The sequence below is a fragment of the Oryx dammah genome, unplaced genomic scaffold, assembly GCF_014754425.2.
Source record: "Oryx dammah isolate SB20612 unplaced genomic scaffold, SCBI_Odam_1.1 HiC_scaffold_29, whole genome shotgun sequence".
NCBI classification, from domain to species: domain Eukaryota; kingdom Metazoa; phylum Chordata; class Mammalia; order Artiodactyla; family Bovidae; genus Oryx; species Oryx dammah.
Window position 1 is genome coordinate 27,133,513 of NW_024070213.1, and position 19,729 is coordinate 27,153,241.

At 36.2% G+C, this 19,729-nt stretch overlaps 1 protein-coding gene across 3 annotated transcripts in view; it reads left to right on the forward strand.

Moving 5' to 3' along the window:
- Positions 1-19,729, forward strand: part of PIK3C2G (phosphatidylinositol-4-phosphate 3-kinase catalytic subunit type 2 gamma) — a 466,126-nt gene that overhangs the window by 149,645 nt on the left and 296,752 nt on the right. For all 3 annotated transcript variants that reach the window (XM_040235274.1, XM_040235275.1, XM_040235276.1), the window contains 2 exons: positions 765-895; positions 10,421-10,609. In XM_040235274.1, coding sequence (XP_040091208.1) covers positions 765-895; positions 10,421-10,609 — 320 coding nt within the window. The remainder of the gene's footprint in view (positions 1-764; positions 896-10,420; positions 10,610-19,729) is intronic.

Sequence of the window (19,729 nt, forward strand, 5' to 3'; positions counted from 1 at the left end):
GCTCACAGATTTACAGATTTTAAGTAGTAGCTGCTACTAAGTCACTTCAGTCGTGTCCAACTCTGTGCGACCCCATAGACGGCAGCCCACCAGGCTCCCCGTCCCTGGGATTCTCCAGGCAAGAACACTGGAGTGGGTCGCCATTGCCTTCTCCAATGCATGAAAGTGAAAAGGGAAAGTGAAGTCGCTCAGTCATTTCCGACCCTCAGCGATCCCATGGACTACAACCTTCCAGGCTCCTCCGTCCATGGGATTTTCCAGGCAAGAGTACTGGAGTGGGGTGCCACTGCCTTCCTCGTTAAGTAGTAGAGACCAACATAAAGTTACTCTTTTTATTTCTCAAGTGATTACATAAAAAAATGTGATTGCAATCTATAATTGTCATCATTTAATAATCAACATTTAGTAGTGAAATACAGAAAGGGTATAATTTCAGCATTACATAAAATGTAGCATTTAACTTTATGAAAAGTTAATAAATATTATTTTCTTATTTTTTTCTCAGATAAAGTTACAGACTACAAATTTATATACCATTTATATAAATAATTGAGGATTTACCGAATATCATATATATTTAAACACCAAGTCCAAACCCTAATGATTCTTCTAAAATTATTGTTAAATAATAAACATCACAGGAAACACAGGTTATTTTCCTGCCCTTTGCTTTATTTTCTATAAATCTAAGATAGAGATCATTAAATTAATGATGCATTTTTCAGGCATTTGATACATGGCAAACCATCTTTTTGTTATTTCAGATTGATTTTCCAGCTATTGAGTGGGAGTATATGAAACTTGATTCTGAAGAGAATGGAAGTGATCTTGAAGAACCACCAAAAGAATGTTTAAAACATATTGCCAGACTGTCACAGAAACAGACTCCCATACTGTAAGTGACCCAGTTCTTGGGAGGGAATTTTGCCTCTTTTCATGATACCAGCAATCATTCTAGAAGCACTCATATCTGTTAAGAGTGAACCTTCTTTCCAACATAACTCCTCTCGTGTCCTACGATCACACCTTTTGGATGATACACTAATACTTAGGAGCTAAGTTAGTAATTGTGGGGTTTTTTAAGATTCTTTTTTTTCTCATGACACTCAGAAACTTTAACTTTGGTCAAAGGAAAAATAAAAAGATTGGAAAACATTCAGTTCAGAATGACAAAGCAGAGACTGATAAGATACAGATCAGCATTTAACAGTGATAAACCATTGTTCTTCAGTTAGATAGAAAATTGTTTTGGTAAACCAGAAAATGTAAAATTTAATTATAATGACATTGAAAAAGAACAGAAATAGCTTATGTTTTAATACCACTAAATTAGTAACTAAAGGAGTACTTAAATTTTGTCAAACAGAAATTCTCTGGGAAAGAGATATCCCAGGAAGAATTATAAGAGGTTACTAATTCTGTGTACTTATTGTTTGTACTTAATATTTGGTATGGTCTAAGCCACAGTTTTGGAGAAGGCGATGGCACCCCACTCCAGTACTCTTGCCTGGAAAATCCCATGGACGGAGGAGCCTGGTAGGGTGCAGTCCATGAGGTCATGAAGAGTCGGACACGACTAAGCGACTTCACTTTCACTTTTCACTTTCATGCATTGGAGAAGGAAATGGCAACCCACTCCAGTGTTCTTGCCTGGAGAATTGCAGGGATGGGGGAGCCTGGTGGGCTGCCGTCTATGGGGTCGCACAGAGTCGGACATGACTGCAGCAACTTAGCAGCAGCAGTAGCAGCAAGCCACAGCTTATGATGTTCTCATTACCAACACGGAAAAGCACAAACTTAAGAAAGCAATGCTTCATGTGTGTGAGATATATAATATAATAAACATTTTATTCCAAGAATAAGAGATTATTTAAAGTTTTGAACAGGGTAATCATGTGATCTGAATAATCTTTTTGAGTGATCTTTTTGGCTATAAGTTGAAGGATGGTTTAGAGAGGAAGTAAGAGAGGAAGACATTACTTTGTCAGCAAAGGTTCATCTAGTCAAGGCCATGGTTTTCCCAGTAGTCATGTATGGATGTGAGAGTTGGACTATAAAGAAAGCTGACTGCAGAAGAATTGATGCTTTTGAACTGTGGTGTTGGAGAAGACTCTTGAGAGTCCCTTGGACTGCAAGGAGAGCAATCAGTCCATCCTAAAGGAGATCAGTCCTGAGTGTTCATTGGAAGGACTGATAGTAAAGCTGAAACTCCAGTACTTTGGCCACTTGATGCAAAGAGCTGACTCATTTGAAAAGACCCTGATGCTGGGAAAGGTTGAGGGCAGGAGGAGAAGGGGATGACAGAGGATGAGATGGTTGGATGGCATCACCGACTCAATGGGCATGGGTTTGGGTGGACTCCGGGAATTGGTGATGGACAGGGAGGCCTGGTGTGCTGTGGTTCATGGGGTTGTGAGGAGTCAGACATGACCGAGTGACTGAACTAAACTGAAAAGAGGAAGAGAGCAGTACAGTAAAGTAACTGATGTAATATTTTAGGCAGAGAGTCATGGTCACTAGAACAAGAGCAACGGCAATGGACAGTGTGAACACTGATAGTAATGGCTGGATTTGGAGCATATCTGGGAGTTGAAAAGGCATGACTTGATGATTAATAGTAAATAGGGGTGAAGCCAAATGAGAAACCAAATAATCAAGATAATTCATTGAAGAGTCTAAGGTTTTAAATTGCTGAACTGGGCAGATGTTAGAGGCATTTTCTGGAAAAGGGATTAGTTTGAGACCTTCCAGACTGAGGTGTTGAACATGATTAAGCATTTCAGTTCAGTTCAGTTCAGTTGCTCAGTAGTGTCTGACTCTTTGTGACCCCGTGAACCACAGCACACCAGGCCTCCCTGTCCATAACCAACTCCCAGAGTTTACCCAAACCCATGTCCATCGAGTCGGTGATGCCATCCAACCATCTCATCCCCTGTTGTCCCCTTCTCCTCCTGCCCTCAACCTTTCCCAGCATCAGGGTCTTTCCAAATGAGTCAGCTCTTTGCATCAGGTGGCCAAAATACTGGAGTTTCAGCTTCAGCATCAGTCCTTTCAATGAACACCCAGGACTGATCTCCTTTAGGATGGACTGGTTGCTCTCCTTGCAGTCCAAAGGACTCTCAAGAGACTTCTCCAACACCACAGTTCAAAAGCATCAATTCTTCTGCAGTCAGCTTTCTTTATAGTCCAACTCTCACATCCATACATGACCACTGGAAAAACTAGTTTGGGGTAATCTTGCTACTGCCCTGAGCTCTAATTTCCACACATCCTACTCTGTTCCTCATTCACTTCAAGCCAATGACATCTCTTTACTTCTCATATTTCACATGTGCCATTCCCTCTCCCATCTCAGAGTCTTCTTATTTGGAATTTCCTCTTCATGAAATACTCCTTCCTAGTTCTTCACAAGGCTGAATCATCTCATCTTGTAGTGAAAGTGTTAAAATGCTAGTCATTCAATGATGTCTGACTCTTCGCAACCCCATGGACTGTAGCCCGCGAGGCTCCTAGGTCCATGGGTTTCTCCAGGCAGAACAGTGGAGTAGGTAGCCATTTCTTCCCCCAAGGGATCTTTCCAACCCACGGATCAAACCTGGATCTCCTGCATTGCAGGAAGATTCTTTACCATCTGAGCCACCAGGAAAGCCTCTCAACCTGTAGGTCTTCACTTAATTGTGATCTTCTCAAAGAGACCTTCTTTTGTGACCCTATCAAATGAAGTTTTTTCCTCTTGAGAATCTCTCTTATTACCTTTTTATCACAAATAACACAATCTAGCATCATCTTGTTTATTAATGTGGTTTTTTTTCTCATTTATTTGTGAGAACCAAGAGAAACAGGAACCTATCTTGTTTGTTACTACGTTTCCAGTATTCTACATTGTGCCTGATAAATAATATGTGTAAAATAAATGTTATAAAGGATAAAGTTCCTTGGCATAGAGTTTGGTATAAAAATGACCTTAAGGATTCTCATAGTCCTTATGACACATATTTTGATGATACATCGTTATTCTAGACTATTGCCATCTTAATTAGATGAAGCATCTTTTGATAGTTCTTATTCAAAAATATAAAACTTTATATTTAAAAAGTATGTCACATATCAGAGACTGATATATTTGTATGAGAGATTTTTTTTAAAATATAAAAAGTTGCTATCCTTTGAAATTTTAAATATGTTCAAACAAAAAATGTCAAAACCAACAAATAAGTAAGCACAGAAACTGCCTTTAAATATTAAAGGTTTGTGTTTTTAAATTAACCCCAGTGAATTCTAACTGGTTTTACACTTCAGTTTTCCATTTAAATGAATAACTTATATATAAAATAAGCAACATTTTTCTGTTTTACTCACTCAAATACAATTATTAATGCTCAGTAGAGTACAGTTTCATTCAGGACTGTGAAAACAGATGGAGAACAGTCTTCAATGTGATAAAACTTATGTTAGAAACAGATTACATTCATTTTCCAAATACCACATTTTATCATTTAGTTGATGACATACTTGTCTTCTTTCAAATTGGTTAAATATAAGCAGTCGAAAAGTTCAGACAATGAAGTTTGGTGAAAATGTACTATAACATTTGTAAAAATAAGAATACCTTCTTGATGACCTCTAAGGAAAAGTATCTAATGTAAGGAAAATCTCAGAACAAAAAGTAAAAAAAAACAAATGTTTTGAAAGAAATTATGCCTCCACCTCTAGCCATGAAGGTTACCTATTATATTACTAAACTAGTCCTCCTGAAATGAAATATGACACAAGAGAAATACATATAAAGCAACTGCTCTCAGAAATTGAGCAGAGAAGGCTTGAGGTGGAACCCATGAGTAAAAAGGCCTACAGACCCGGAGACATTTTCTGTATCATAGCTCTGGAAGTTATAATTAAAGAAGAGCAGGCAAGTCTTACCTCCTGAGATTAAAAAATAAATAAATAAATAAGGCAGAGATCACAGAGTTTAATAATTGTGAGGCAGCTAGAATTTCCAGAGAATAATAGTGGAGAAAGGGAGATCCACAGGATAGGAGCTTCAGAAATATGTAGTGGTGTCCCCTTATATATTCAGCTGAGTACTGAGCCACTCATGAGCATATGGAGATTTTATAGCAAAAGAACTGCTACAGGGAGATGTGAAATAAATGTAGATTCTAGAGGTTGCACAATGCTGGGAGACATAAATTTTCTGACCAGCATTGATGCAGAAAGATCACAGAACACCTCAGCACTCAATAAAGAAATCAGAAAGATGCATATTAGGAGTAAGTGTGCTCTAGCTCAAGATTTAGGGCTGTGCTTGGCCTAGTCTAACACATCATAAAAACAGACCCCAAGAGAATCAAGCTGCCTCCTAAAAAAAAAATTGGAAACATTTAGCACTCAAATGTAGCAAAATGCAGACTGTGAACAATGTAGGATTTTAAAAGTTTAGTGTACAACCAATAATTGCTAAACATAGGAAGAGTTAGGAATATATAACCATAGACCAGAATTGAAGGAGGCAGTTAACAGAAACAGCTTCAGATATTTTGCATGTGTGCTAAGTTGCTTCGGTTGTATCCAGCTCTTTGCAACCCCATGGACAATAGCATGCCAGGCTTCTCTGTCCATTGGATTCTCCAGGCAAGTACAATGGAGTAGGTTGCCATTTCCTCCTCCAGCAAATATCTTACAACTGTAATAAAGGTATTTATGCATTTAAATTAAAAGATACATATGGGTGAACAAATGAAATAGAAAAATGGAAATTTAAGAACTGAAAAGCATAGTATCTAAATTTTTAAAAATCACTCGAAAAGCTTAATCATAATAATAAAAAAAAAGAACAGTGAGTTTAAAGAATGGGTGATAGAAATTATCCATGTTGAAGTACAGAAAGAACAAAACCTGAAAATAGTGATACAGCCTTGTGACCTATAGGACAATTATCAAGCAATGTAATAAGTATGTATTGGACACACAAGAGAGAAGAGAGATAGTGAAGAAAAAAAAATTCTTAAAGAGATAATAGCCAAAATTTTACAAGTTTAATTAAAAAAAAATCACCTACAGATATAAGAAATTAGCAAATCCCAAACACACACACACACACACACATCACCTAAGCTCACCATAGTCAAATTTCTGAAAACTAGAGATAAATATAAAATTTTTCTAAGGCTTCAGAGAAAGTCAGCAAATCACATTCATGGGATAAGCTATAATTCTACAGATTTCTCATTAACTACATATTTCTCATTAGAAACTATGGAAACCAAAAGACATTATAAGTTATCTTACATTTTGAAAGGAAAAAAGAAACTCTATCAACTTAAAAATTCAATAACCAGTAAAATTGCATTTCAAAAATTAAGGCAAAATTGAAACATTTCAACTAAACACAGCTGAGTTAATTAATTATAAGCTCATCTGTACTGTAAGAAACTTTAAAGAAAATACTTCAGGCTAAAAAAAAGTGATAACTAGATGGACATTCAAATCTACAAAAGTAAATGAAAAGTACCACAAAGGGAAATGGCTAGATAATAAAGATATACATTTTTCATGTTTATTAATTTATTTTTTTATATTTAACTAAAAATAATCATAATGGACAACTGGGCATATGATAAATAAAAATAAAATATATAGCAGCTACAGTAAAAATGAGAAGTAGAAAAATAAAACCATAGTATCCTAAGGCTCTTATACATAAAGCAGTGTAATAACTGTGGTTGGCTGGCTCAATGGTAAAGAATCTGCCTGCCAATGCAGGAGACGTGGGTTCGATCCCTGGGTCAGGAAGATCTCTTGGAGGAGCAAATGGCAATGCACTCCAGTATTCTTGCTTGGGAAATCCCAACGATAGAATAAGTGAAAAGACTACAGTCTACAGGGTCACAAAGAGCTGGACACCACTTAGCAACTGAGCACTCATACACGCCCATGATGTGCTAAAGAAGAATATTATAATCTTGAGAGAAACCATAACCCCCAGAGTTTAAGAGTGCATTTAAAAGTAAAAAAGATAACAGAAATTACATTTTTAAAAAATCCAAAAGAAAGAAGAAACAAAAAAAAAATAGTTTGGACAAAATTAATAGCAACATGGCTGATTTAAACCAAATCATATCAATATTCCATTAAATATAAATAAAAAACCCGATTAAAAGGAAGGAATTGTTAGCCTACTTTGCAAAAGTAATATCCAACTTTATGTTGTTTCAGTTCAGTTCAGTTCAGTCGCTCAGTCGTGTCTGACTCTTTGCGACTCCACGAATCGCAGCACACCAGGCCTCCCTGTCCATCACCAACTTCCGGCGTTCACTCAGACTCACGTCCATCGAGTCCGTGATGCCATCCAGCCATCTCATCCTCTGTCGTCCCCTTCTCCTCCTGCCTCCAATCCCTCCCAGCATCAGAGTCTTTTCCAATGAGTCAACTCTTTGCATGAGGTGGCCAAAGTATTGGAGTTTCAGCTTTAGCATCAGTCCTTCCAAAGAAATCCCAGGGCTGATCTCCTTCAGAATGGACTGGTTGGATCTCCTTGCAGTCCAAGGGACTCTCAAGACTCCTCCAACACCACAGTTCAAAAGCATCAATTCTTCAGCGCTCAGCCTTCTTCACAGTCCAACTCTCACATCCGTACATGACTACTAGAAAAACCATAGCCTTGACTAGACGGACCTTAGTTGGCAAAGTAATGTCTCTGCTTTTGAATATACTATCTAGGTTGGTCATAACTTTTCTTCCAAGGAGTAAGCGTCTTTTAATTTTAATTTAATTTAATTTAATGTTGTCTTTTAGTTTAATTCAATTTAATTTAATGTTGTTTACAGGTGCATATTTTAAATACAATAATTCAGCTAGATTAAAATTAAAAGAATTGAAAAGATATAAAAGGAAAATCATTCCATCTTGATATATTTGGGAAAAAAATTTGACAAAATTCAGCACCAATTCATGATAAAAACTCTCAAAACTGGGAATAGAGTGGAACTTCCTCAACCTTCAACTCCTGAGTTGAATCTGGAACTATAGGAAAAGCTAGAGTTAGCATTATATTAAATGATGCAAGAATAAATGTTTTCTCCCTAAGTTTGGGAACAAAGATGCTTGCCTAAATCTTCCTCTTCAGTGTTGTACCGTCAGTCCTCACCAGTGCACTATCCCGGGGCGGGGCGGGGGGGGGGGGGGAAGCTTTAAGTGTGTAAAAGTCAAAAAGGAATAAAACTGGCTCTATTTTCAGATGGGTAATTATGTAAGATCATAGCATTTGAGATCAATGTACAAAATGCAACTATATTCCAGTAAAAAAAATAGAAAATAAATTTCATTTTTCTAAATTCTATCAATACTTGCAATATCAACATCTCTATCCCCTGAAGAAGGCAATGGCAACCCACGTCAGTACTCTTGCCTGGAGAATTCCATGGACAGAGGAGCCTGAAGTGCTAGAGCCCATGAGGTTGCAAAGAATGAGACATGACTGAGTGACTAACACACACATAGTTAAAAATGCAAGACTTTGCTAGGAGAAATTAAAGAAAACCTCAGTAAATGGAAGGATATATTGATTAGAATAACCATTATTGTTAAGATGACAGTTCTAGTTGTTCCAAAATAGTGATAAAAATGCAATTATAATCTGTTAGAAAGTGTAATTTTTTTTCAAATGATCAGTATGCTTTTAATTAAACTCCAGTGACTTGGATAATAATTTTTAATGGGCAAAATTAAAGAATGGCAAAATGCTATACAATTGGTTCTGTCATACCCTACACCTGCTAATGTGAAATGCAACAACCACTTCAGAAAGCAGTTTCTTCAAAAGGTAAACACATGATATAGAACAAAGTCATTTCCCTCCATTGCACTTCCTAGGAGAAATGAAAATACACCTGTACAAACACATGCACACAAATGTTCACAAAAGCTTTATTCATAACATTCCAAAACAGGAAACACTCCTAGTGTCCATCAGATAAGAGAAAGGATAAGCAAATTGTGATATGCTCATATAAAGGAGTAATACTCATTAACTAAAAGAAATAATCTACTGATATACTCAACAGTATGGATAATTTCAAAAAATTATACTTAGTGAAAGAAGCTATAAATAAAAAAATATTCATGATTCTGTTTATATGAAGTTTGAAAAGTAGATATTATTTGTCTAAAGTGAAAGAAGTCGGACTACTGCTCACCTCTGGTAGCATAAGAAACGTTTTACATCTTGAAAAGAGTGTGGATTTTATTATGCTTGATATGTGCATTTGTCAAAATTTAATTAACTGAATCCATGCATTCTCTTTTATGTAAATTATGCTTCAATAAAAGAGAAAAAAAGCATTGTTGAATATTGAAAAATGAATTCAGTTAAAACAAAATAATTAGTTTTAGTAGCATAGTAATAATTTTTTTATGGAATATTTTTCTTCTGGGGGGTTTCTGGTGAAGAAGGTAGTGACAAAAGAGAAAAAGAACACAAATGTACCTCAAAAACCATCCTCTGTAATTCATTTCTTTCATTTTGCAGATGGAGAGGATTTCAGAAGATATTATAGAGAAATAATGATATTTAAAATCTGTTAATAATTCTTGCTATCCCTTCTTGGGTTTTAGTTAATGAAAGCCGAGTGACAGAGTGTCAGTTTGGAGGAGACAGTGTTGAAAAGCTGTCATTGTTGTGTGAGAAATGCTGTCCTTCAGTTCAACTGTGGTCTTGAATGCTTTTCCTGGAGTGTAAGCAAAACATGGTAAACTGTCAGTGAATCAATGGCCCTTGTCCCAGATCTAGATCTTCTGAGGGACACACGGGCATGTGAGAAAGTCCTATTCACTGGCATTTTAACTCCAAACTTCCAGCAAACTCTAAGAATTTAAAGCCAGAAACCAAGGATGAAATGAGATCTTTGTTTCTGAAGTTTAGAGCAAAAGGTTTTCTGACCTCTGATGAAACTTGCTTCGAAATGAAGAAATATCATCTTTAAAATGTGCCATTTCTCCACAGGGCCCACTTGAGTCTAAGTTAATTTCCAAATACAGTAAGAAAGTAAATGGTTGAGAATCTTTGTTCTAAGTAGTACATGTGGCAGAATTGATAAACTTGGTCTGCATTAAAGGAGACAGAAACTTTGCTAACCAGAATGACATTTTTTAAAAAGTGGCAAAGATAAGAGCAAGGAAAAATACATGTGAATTATCTGAACTGAAGTACATTTTATTTAAATTTTCTATAAAAGGTTAAATTAGTGGGAAATAATCAGATAAAATAACCTATCAAACTGTCCCAAGAAGATAAAGGACTTATTTTCCAAAAGAAACTAAAAATCAAAGAACTAGACCTAATATTTTGTACTGACTGTTCATAGCAAACATTTGTTATTATCACAAACTCCAGTAAATTATCACTTCCAATCTGGTTTTGCAGCCTCTCTGAGGAAAAGAGACGATACTTATGGTTTTATCGCTTCTACTGCAACAATGAAAATTGCTCCCTTCCTTTGGTCTTGGGAAGTGCCCCTGGATGGGATGAAAGAACTGTTTCAGAAATGCATACCATTTTAAGAAGATGGAAATTCTCTCACCCTTTGGAGGCACTTGGACTTTTGACTTCCAGGTAAGAATTGCATGACAGGCATGATATTACTAATGTGAAAATTTTAAAGAGAAAAACTGTAACTCTCTATGAGTAATTCAATACCAATTCTGTTTATTTCCAATTTCAGTAGCTGTGGATATTAAATTTAGATAAATGTAAGCTGTGAATATAAATTTGAAACAAATCTAAACTATAATTGTGTCTTCTAAACTAAACTTGAAATAAAATTAATGGCCAGAGTTTCTTAAATGGGGAGTCTAGTTGCTCTTAGAGAAATAACTACCAAAAAATATTGAATAGGGAAAAATAAACTTCTCTACTTGTCTCTCTCTCAAAACAAAAGAATCCTTAAAAATTGAAACAGTATCTTTTACTATTGAAATATGCAAAGCCTGGCAAAATACCCTGTTTATAGTAGGTGTCCGTTTAGTAAGACAATGATAATGATAACAAAATGAAAAAAACCTATCCCTTGTGTATTCTCTGTATCTTCCCTAGAATAAAATGCATGGTGGTTGAGAATCTGGTGGATAATGATGTCATCGTCTAGTTAAGAGGAAGCATGTGGGAACAAGTGTGATGTCTGGTTCTGGCTTGGGAAAGCAACTCTTACTTGGCTTCTACTTCACATTCAAAGCCAAGAAGAGATATTTTAAGTCTGTCTTCATGGCATCAGCACTGATGCCATGAAGAAAGTCTGCAATCTCTAGAGTCAGAGAAGAAGTGTGACACTCAGTTCTGTTCTGAATTCTTTCTCAAGATCCTGAAGAAGGAGAAAGGAGGGAAAGAAAGTGACACAAAGGACTTTTCAAACAATTTTTTTTGGTTTATTTTAAAATCTGTGTCTTTTATAAAACTTCTAGCATGTGAAAGGAGGAGAAAGGAATTTTTTTCTATTATTCATAGGAGTTACTAGAAGCTTCCTCTCAATCTTCCAAGTTCAAAATTTACAAATTATCTTAAAATTCTTCTTTTTTGAGCCTTGTACATTGAATATTTCTGTTTTCTGATGTCTTTCATCAATTACTGTGCACTCATTATACCCACCTTCCTTGATAAATGATAGAACATAGATAGATACATAGATAGAATTTGTCTTTTAGTTGAGCTTGCAGCTTTCCCTCTTTTTATAAGGCTTCTTCTACATGGACATTCTTTGACCTCACTAAGTAAAACTGACCACATGTTCCTACTACAGTGCTTTGTTTCTTTATGAATTATATTATATTGCAATGTGTTTACACACAATATGTGAGACATGTAATTTACCCACATTAGAATGAGAGCTAGTAGTGAGTAGTAGTAGTGAAGTCGCTCAGTCATGTCCGACTCTTTGTGACCCCATGGACTGTAGCCTACCAAGCTCCTCTGTCCTGGGATTTTCCAGGCAATAGTACTGGCGTGGATTGCCATTTCCTTCTCCAAGGGATCTTCCTGACCCAGGGATCGAACCCAGGTCTCCCCCATTGTAGACAGACGCTTTACCATCTGAGCCACCAGGGAAGTCCACAGAATGAGAGCTAGTTAAGCCCAAATAGTTCATCATAGTGTTTCTGTTTCCCACAAGCTTAATAATGCCTGAGACATAGTAATTACTCAATATTGAATCAATCACTCTCAAAAATTCATTATGATTATTTATACCTTATTTTAAAATAATATTTAAACTATATTATTTGAAGAAATCATCAATTATCCTTGTTTCTTACATCTCCTTATACAGTTGAATTAATTAATGAAATAATTATATAAGAAAATCAATTAACAATTGGTTTCATTGGAATTACTTACAGTTCATACTTATATTTCAAGAAACTTCTGGAAGAAATTAGTTCCCATTTTCATCTTACTCTTAACTTCTTTCTGATTTAGATAAGAGTAGCCAACATCTAAAAAAACTTTTTTTTTAATTCTAATTGTTTTTTTAGCTCAAGTAAGACTTAGAAAAATAGCACAGTTATTGTTTTGTTATTCCTGAACTGATTAGCTCATAGAAAATTGGTTCAAAATATAAAGGCTAAAAAAAAGTATGAAGGTAACAATTCACAGAATAAGAGAAGATATTAGTAAATCCTATATCTTAATAAGGAATTTAATTCAGAATATATACTCTTATGACTCAATAACCAGACAATAAATAACCTAATTTAAAAAAAAAAATAGTCAGAGGGTCTAACATTTCCTCAAAGAAAATAAAGACATATCCAATAAGCATGTGGAAAGATGCTCAGCATCATTAATCACTAGGGAAATATAAATGAAAACCACATAGAGATATCATTTGACACTAACTAGGATGGCTATAATCAGAAAGACAATTAGCTTTGGCAAGGATGTGAAGAATTGGAAATCAGATATATTGCTCGTGGGAATGTAAAACGGGGCAGCCAGTTTGGAAACCAGTTAGTCAGTTTCTTAAATACTAAACATCAAGTTAACATATGACCCAACAATTCCACTCTTAGGTATATACTCAAAAATGAAAAATAGGTTCCCTCAAAAATTTCCCCATGGATGTTCAGACCAGCATTATTTACAATAGCAGAAAAGTAAAAACAACTCAAATGACCATCAAATAATGAATGGATAAATAAAATGTGGTCTGTCCATGCAATGTTAGAGTATTTCATAATAAGAAGTGAATATTAATATATGTTACAACACGAATGAACCTTGAAAACATGTTAAGCAAACAAAGCTAGTTACAAAAGACCACGTTTTATGATGCCCTGCTGCTGCTGCTGCTGCTGCTAAGTCGCTTCAGTCGTGTCCGACTCTGTGCGACCCCATAGATGGCAGCCCACCAGGCTCCGCCATCCCTGGGATTCTCCAGGCAAGAACACTGGAGTGGGTTGCCATTTCCTTCTCCAATGCATGAAAGTGAAAGTGAAGTCCCTCAGTCGTGTCCGACTCCTAGCAACCCCATGGACTGCAGCCTACTAGGCTCCTCCGCCCATGGGATTTTCCAGGCAAGAGTACTGGAGTGGGGTGCCATTGCCTTCTCCGTTATGATGCCCAGAGATAGGCAAATGGATGGAGAGGGAAAGTAGATCAGCGATCACCTGGGGCCAGAGGAGTTTGGGACAATGTAGGGAATGAGAGCCAGTGGTTATGAGGTTTCTTTTGTGGTTATGGTTCAGTAACTTTGGGAGGAAGCTAAAAGCCATTAAATTGTACACTGAGTGAATTGTATGGTATTTGTTACATTCTTATAAAACTGTTAAAAATACTTAAAGAATGATTGTAAAGGCAAAACTATTAATATGACTCTCTATATCACTAAAGCCTAGTTTTCTTATGGGATAACTTTTTAAAGTTTCTAAAGCATTAACTATGGCCTTTTTTTGATAGCTTAATGTTCCATTAAGATGTACTTTGATCTATTTTAAAGACATTTAAATGTATTAAGTAATATTTTCTTGTAAAGTTCATGGAATAGTTTTTACAAAAATCTTTATCAGCATGAAGCCTGCTTAGTTTTCTTGCTTATAGATAAAGAGGATTCACTAGATGGACTTCTGTATTCTCTGATTCCTGATAACTAAGCTTTTCTGCCTGAAGAGATGTTGAACATCTATTTGATTCCCTTAATGTTTTAAGTATAAAGTTTAGATTTTCATGTACTGCTCCCTTAATACGGCCTCATTTTATTATCTATAATAACCCTATAAAACAAAAACTATTATTATTCCAGTTTTACCTTTGAGGAAACTGAGGCTTAGAAGGGTTAAATTGCCCAAATGGCACTTGTAAGTTAAGGAGCTAGAGTTAAATCCAGAGATTTGGAGCTTGTCATCCTCACCCTATAATTCACACCATTCCTACATAAATACATGCTGTTTGTTTATGTACTAAATATGTAAATAAAACTATCCTAAAGTAGTTTGATTATAGTAAATAGCAGTACTTATGCTTGGATGTTTCCACTTCACTGTGTAATTTCTTTTTTTCTGAATAATCAGTTTTAGACGTTATGAGGACCGGTTTCAGATAGAGTGGTGTTTAGTAAGCATCATTCAAGGAACTTAGTAGAAACTTGATTTATTTGCACATTGAACAGTTCCTTATCATGCATCAAAAAAGGTCACTGAAAAGGTTGGACTGTTTCCACTGTACTCATCCTCCGACTCCCACTCTCAGTTTAACAGAACTGTTAAAAAACTTGAGGACAGACTATTTCGAGAAATGAACCTTTCAACTTCTCTAAATCAAAAGCCGACTTCTCTGAGAACAAACAGTATGTGCTTGTTAAGTAAGTTGTCAGAGTGAGTTCTTCAGAGGTCTATATTTTGTCTCCGTTGAATAATCTATTTTTTTCCAGTGGCTTAACCTCATGAGAACCAGCGTGCTCCATTTCTAGCTTAGATAATTTTTAATATTGCTGATTACTTAATCCTGTTTGAAGATTCACCACCTCCTGCTGGCTTCCTTTTAGCAAGAGACATGTTGAAATTTGATTTAGCTCTTGTGGGCCATAGGGTGTTAATATTTCCACAGCTGAGTGTTAACAGTGTGTTTACCGGGTACTGATACTTCCATTAGAGAAGGCAGTGCTGTCAGAATACCAGAGACCAAGGGCTAAGGTCTGTAGTTCTTGGCAGATGGTTGCTATTTTCTTGAACCCTGGTGCACAGACGCAACTATTCAACTACTAATAATAAGCAGAAATTACCCAAGGAATTAGAAGGCAGTTCAAGGAAAGCATTCATTTAAAAATAGCAACTCTGAATTAGCATCAGAGGATTACATCAGAAGCTTAAATAAAAATTTGACAAGGTACTAGAACTTCCCATCCTACATGAAGTGAAATTATTGTTTTGCAGAAACAAGAGCAATACTTAATAGGCAGTGCCTTCGCTTTCAAAATCAGTTTCCCTGGAAAAATGTCCCACAAAAATGTTTGCATCAAACCACTGTATTCTTTATTGTTGAGATTAATGTACTAAAGTCATTCTTAGCTAACACTGTAAGCAGGCCAAAGAGAATATAACTTCCACATTTGACTAAACAATCAACTAATAGATGATGATGTATCCTTTCCATTTATTTTCTGAGTAAAAATATGTGTATATGGAAACTGGTACACAATGAATCAAAGAAGCAGAATAGGACATAGCAACTGTGTTTAAATAACATACAGTTCAGAGGGAAAGACTCAAACTGAAGATCACCACACAATGTTCTCTAGACTATAATCATAGCGTTGAGTGCTGTATACCCCCAAGGAAGAGAGAGGCAGATTCTCTCAGAGAACGTAAGATACGTTTTGGAAAGGAATTGAATTCTGACTTGAATCATTCATAGGCATTTCCTGAGTGGAGAAGAGAGGAAATGGAATTCCAGAAAGAAAGACTAGATGGTCAAAGTTATGGAAGTTCAGAGACTAATGAGAAATTTACTATAATATTAGAAGGGAATGGTATTGGGAGACAAAGTTGAAACAGTTGGTTCAGTTTAGATCATTTGGGGCTCTATAAGTCAGGCAATTACTCATAACTAACTTTATTGCAGCCTATGGAATCTTAAAAATGGGACTTACGCAGTCCGATTTATTTTGTACAAGGATAATTCTGTGCATTAATGTAAAATGTGGACTGTAAAAAAGAATAACAGCAAGGATATTAGATGCAGGTATAGAAATAGTCCTGAAAAGTGGTCTAGGCCTGCTCTAGGCATCAGTAGAAATTTACAGAGCAGACTGGAGAAACATTTCAAAGGAAAGTGAACAAGAGAGGAAATAAGGAAGACTTTGAAATTTTTGATTTAGGTAAATGATAGATAATTACATCATTAACCAAGACAAGAGTTGTGGATGAAAGAGCAAATTTGGGTGTTGAAGTTGGATGCCATCTTCAAGGCCTCAAAGAGGAAATGGAGAAAAATAATTTGTGCCTCTTGGAATAAGATTGATCGTAAAGGCGAGAAGATCACTAAAGTTGAAGGAGGTAAGAGAAAGATTTTGATGTTTGGACTTCTTATGTTTGTTTAAATAAAAGAGCTCCAAGCATGTTTACAAACTGAGATGGAAGATGCATGAAGGGAAGCTCAGAAAACAGGGATGGGTGAAGTGACAAAATGAGATGACACCAACACCCAACAGACTGGACCAAAAATGAAAATAGAGCTGTTATCAAGGAAAGAGCGTAACTTGTTCCTCTCAGTTGGGAGGGAATGAAATATATGAATGGAATTGTAGGTAACTATGGATATGGAGAGAGGAGTACAACAAGGCTGAATATTGCTACCCTGTTTGTTTAACTTATAGGCAGAGCGCATCATGCAAAATGCTGGGCTAGATGAGTTACAAGCAGGAATCAATTGCAGGGAACAGTATCAACAATGATATGCAGATGATACTGCTCTAATGGCTGAAAACAAAGACGAACTAAAAAGGTTCTTGATGAAGATGAAAGAGGAGAGTGAAAAGGCCAGCTTAAAACTCAGTGTTAAAAAAAAAAAATTATGATCATGGCATCCGGTCTTATCACTTCATGGCAAATAGAAGGGGAAAAGGTGGAAGCAGTGACAGATTTTCTCTTCTTGGGCTCTAAAATCACTGCAGATGGTGACTGCAACAATAAAATCAGAAGACAATTGTTTCTTGAAAGGAAAGCTATGACAAACCTAGACAGTATTAAAAAGCAAAGACATCACATATTGCTGGCAAAGGTCCATATAGTCAAAGCTTTGGTCTTTACAGTAGTCATGTGTGGATGTGAAAATTGGACCTTAAAGAAGGCAGAACACTGAAAAATTAATGCTTTCAAACTGTGGTGCTGGAGAAAACTCTTGCGAGTACCTTGGACAGTAAAGAAATAAAACCAGTCAGTCCTAAAGGAAATAAACCATGAATAATCATTGGAAGGACTGATGCTGAAACTGAAACACCAGTGCTTTAGCCACACGATACAAAGAGCCAACTCATTGGAAAAGACCCTAATCCTGGGAAAGATTGAAGGCAGAAGGAGAAGAAGGCAACGGAGGATGAGATGGTTGGATGGTGTCACTGAGTCAGTGGACATGAACTTGGGCAAACTCTGGGAAATGGTGAAGGACAGGGAGGCCTGGCATGCTGCAGTCCGTGGTGTCTCAAAGGCTTGGACATGATTTAGCGACTGAACAACAACAAATGGATATGGAAGAGAAAAATGTGAAGGTTTCAGTATTCCACATGAAGAGAGAGTCAAAGTGATATACTGAGAATGAAGAACTTAGAACTGCATAAACCAAAAATATGAATCTTACCTTTGTGTATTTTTGAACAGTTTATGGAGTTGCTTCCAAATTTCACAGTTGACAATATAAGCTTCGAAATCAGACATATCTGTCTCTGTCACTTATTACCTGAATCACTTCAGTCAAGTTTTTTCTTTTTCTTAAGTTTTATTTATTTATTTACTTTACAATATTGTATTGGTTTTGCCATACATTGACAGGAATCCGCCATGGGTGTGTATGTGTTCCCCATCCTGAACTCCCCTCCCACCTCCTGCCAATGGGAGTAATAAGTATCATGCATTGTACCTTACAGGATAAAGTACTTATGGGAAATTTCAACAAATGCTACCAGTCAGTCTTGTCAACATCATCCTCTTCCTGGTATCTATATTTTTAAGAGTATTCAGAGTTTTCAGCTTTTTTTCAATGCTAAATTGTAAATATCATAAATTCATGGGAACAATTTCATTTCTAGTAAGCTTCACTAAGCTTAAATTCACTTGTCAAAATGTATATGATAAAAGTGCAAATTTATATTTGAAAATTGAATAGTGACTTATAGCTTACTTATTAAGCACTTTCAAAATATTATGTGATTAACCTACAAAACAGTCTCTTTAATATTGTTACCAACATGTACAGTTTCCCCCATTTTACGAATTTCCACTTTATAGATGAAGAAATTGATATCCAGTTTGTCTATTCATTCATTCAGTAGATACTTACTGATGGCCTGTTCATGTTAGACACTTCTTTAGGCCCTGAAGCTAGCATATTAAGCAAAAAGAAACATAATCCTGCCTTTATGGAGTTGTAGTCCACTGGAGGTGGAGAGAAATAGGCCCTTACCAAATCATAAATGGAAAATAACAGGTGTCATAACAACTCTGAGAGAAGTGCATGGTTCCATGATAACATAAAATGAAGGACCCAAATCTTTCTCCAGAGTGGGAAAAGTCTTCCCTGAGGAAGTTATATGTTTGATTGCATATCTAAGATGAGTGAAAATGAACTGGTGGAAGGGGAGATAAGAGAAGAGCTCCGTGGAAAGACAGGAGCTAGGAAATGCAGAAACTGGATTTAGAAAGTGAGAAGAGAGCCTACTGTGGGCAAGAATTCCTTAGAAAAAATGGAGTAGCCATCATAATCAACAAAAGAGTCTGAAATGCAGTACTTGGATGCAATCTCAAAAACAGAATGATCTCTTTGTTTCCAAGGCAAACCATTCAATATCACAGTAATCCAAATTTATGCCCCTACCAGAAATGCTTGAAGAAGCTGAAGTTGAATGGTTCTATGAAGACCTACAAGACCTTCTAGAGCTAACACCCAAAAAAGTTGTCCTTTTCATGATAGGGGACTGGAATGCAAAAGTAGGAAGTCAAGAAACACCTGGAGTAACAGGAAAATTTGGCCTTGGAATACAGAATGAAGCAGGGCAAAGGCTAATAGAGTTTTACCAAAAGAAAGCACAGGTCATAACAAACACCCTCTCCCAACAACACAAGACAAGACTCTACACATGGACATCACCAAATGGTCAATACTGAAATCAGATTGATTATATTCTTTGCAACCAAAGGTGGAGGAGCTCTATACAATCAGCAAAAACAAGACCAAAAAAAAAAAAAAAAAGATCATGAATTCCTTATTGCCAAATTCAGACTTAAATTGAAGAAAGTAGGAAAAACTACTAGAGCATTCAGGTATGACCTAAATCAAATCCCTTATGATTATACAGTGAAAGTGGCAAATAGATTCAATGGATTAGATCTGATAGAGTGCCTGAAGAAGGAGACAGGGATCAAGACCATCCCCCAAAGAAGAAATGCAAAAAGGCAAAATGGTTGTCTGAGGAGGCCTTACAAATAGCTGTGAAAAGAAGAGAAGCCAAAAGCAAAGGAGAAAAGGAAAGATGTA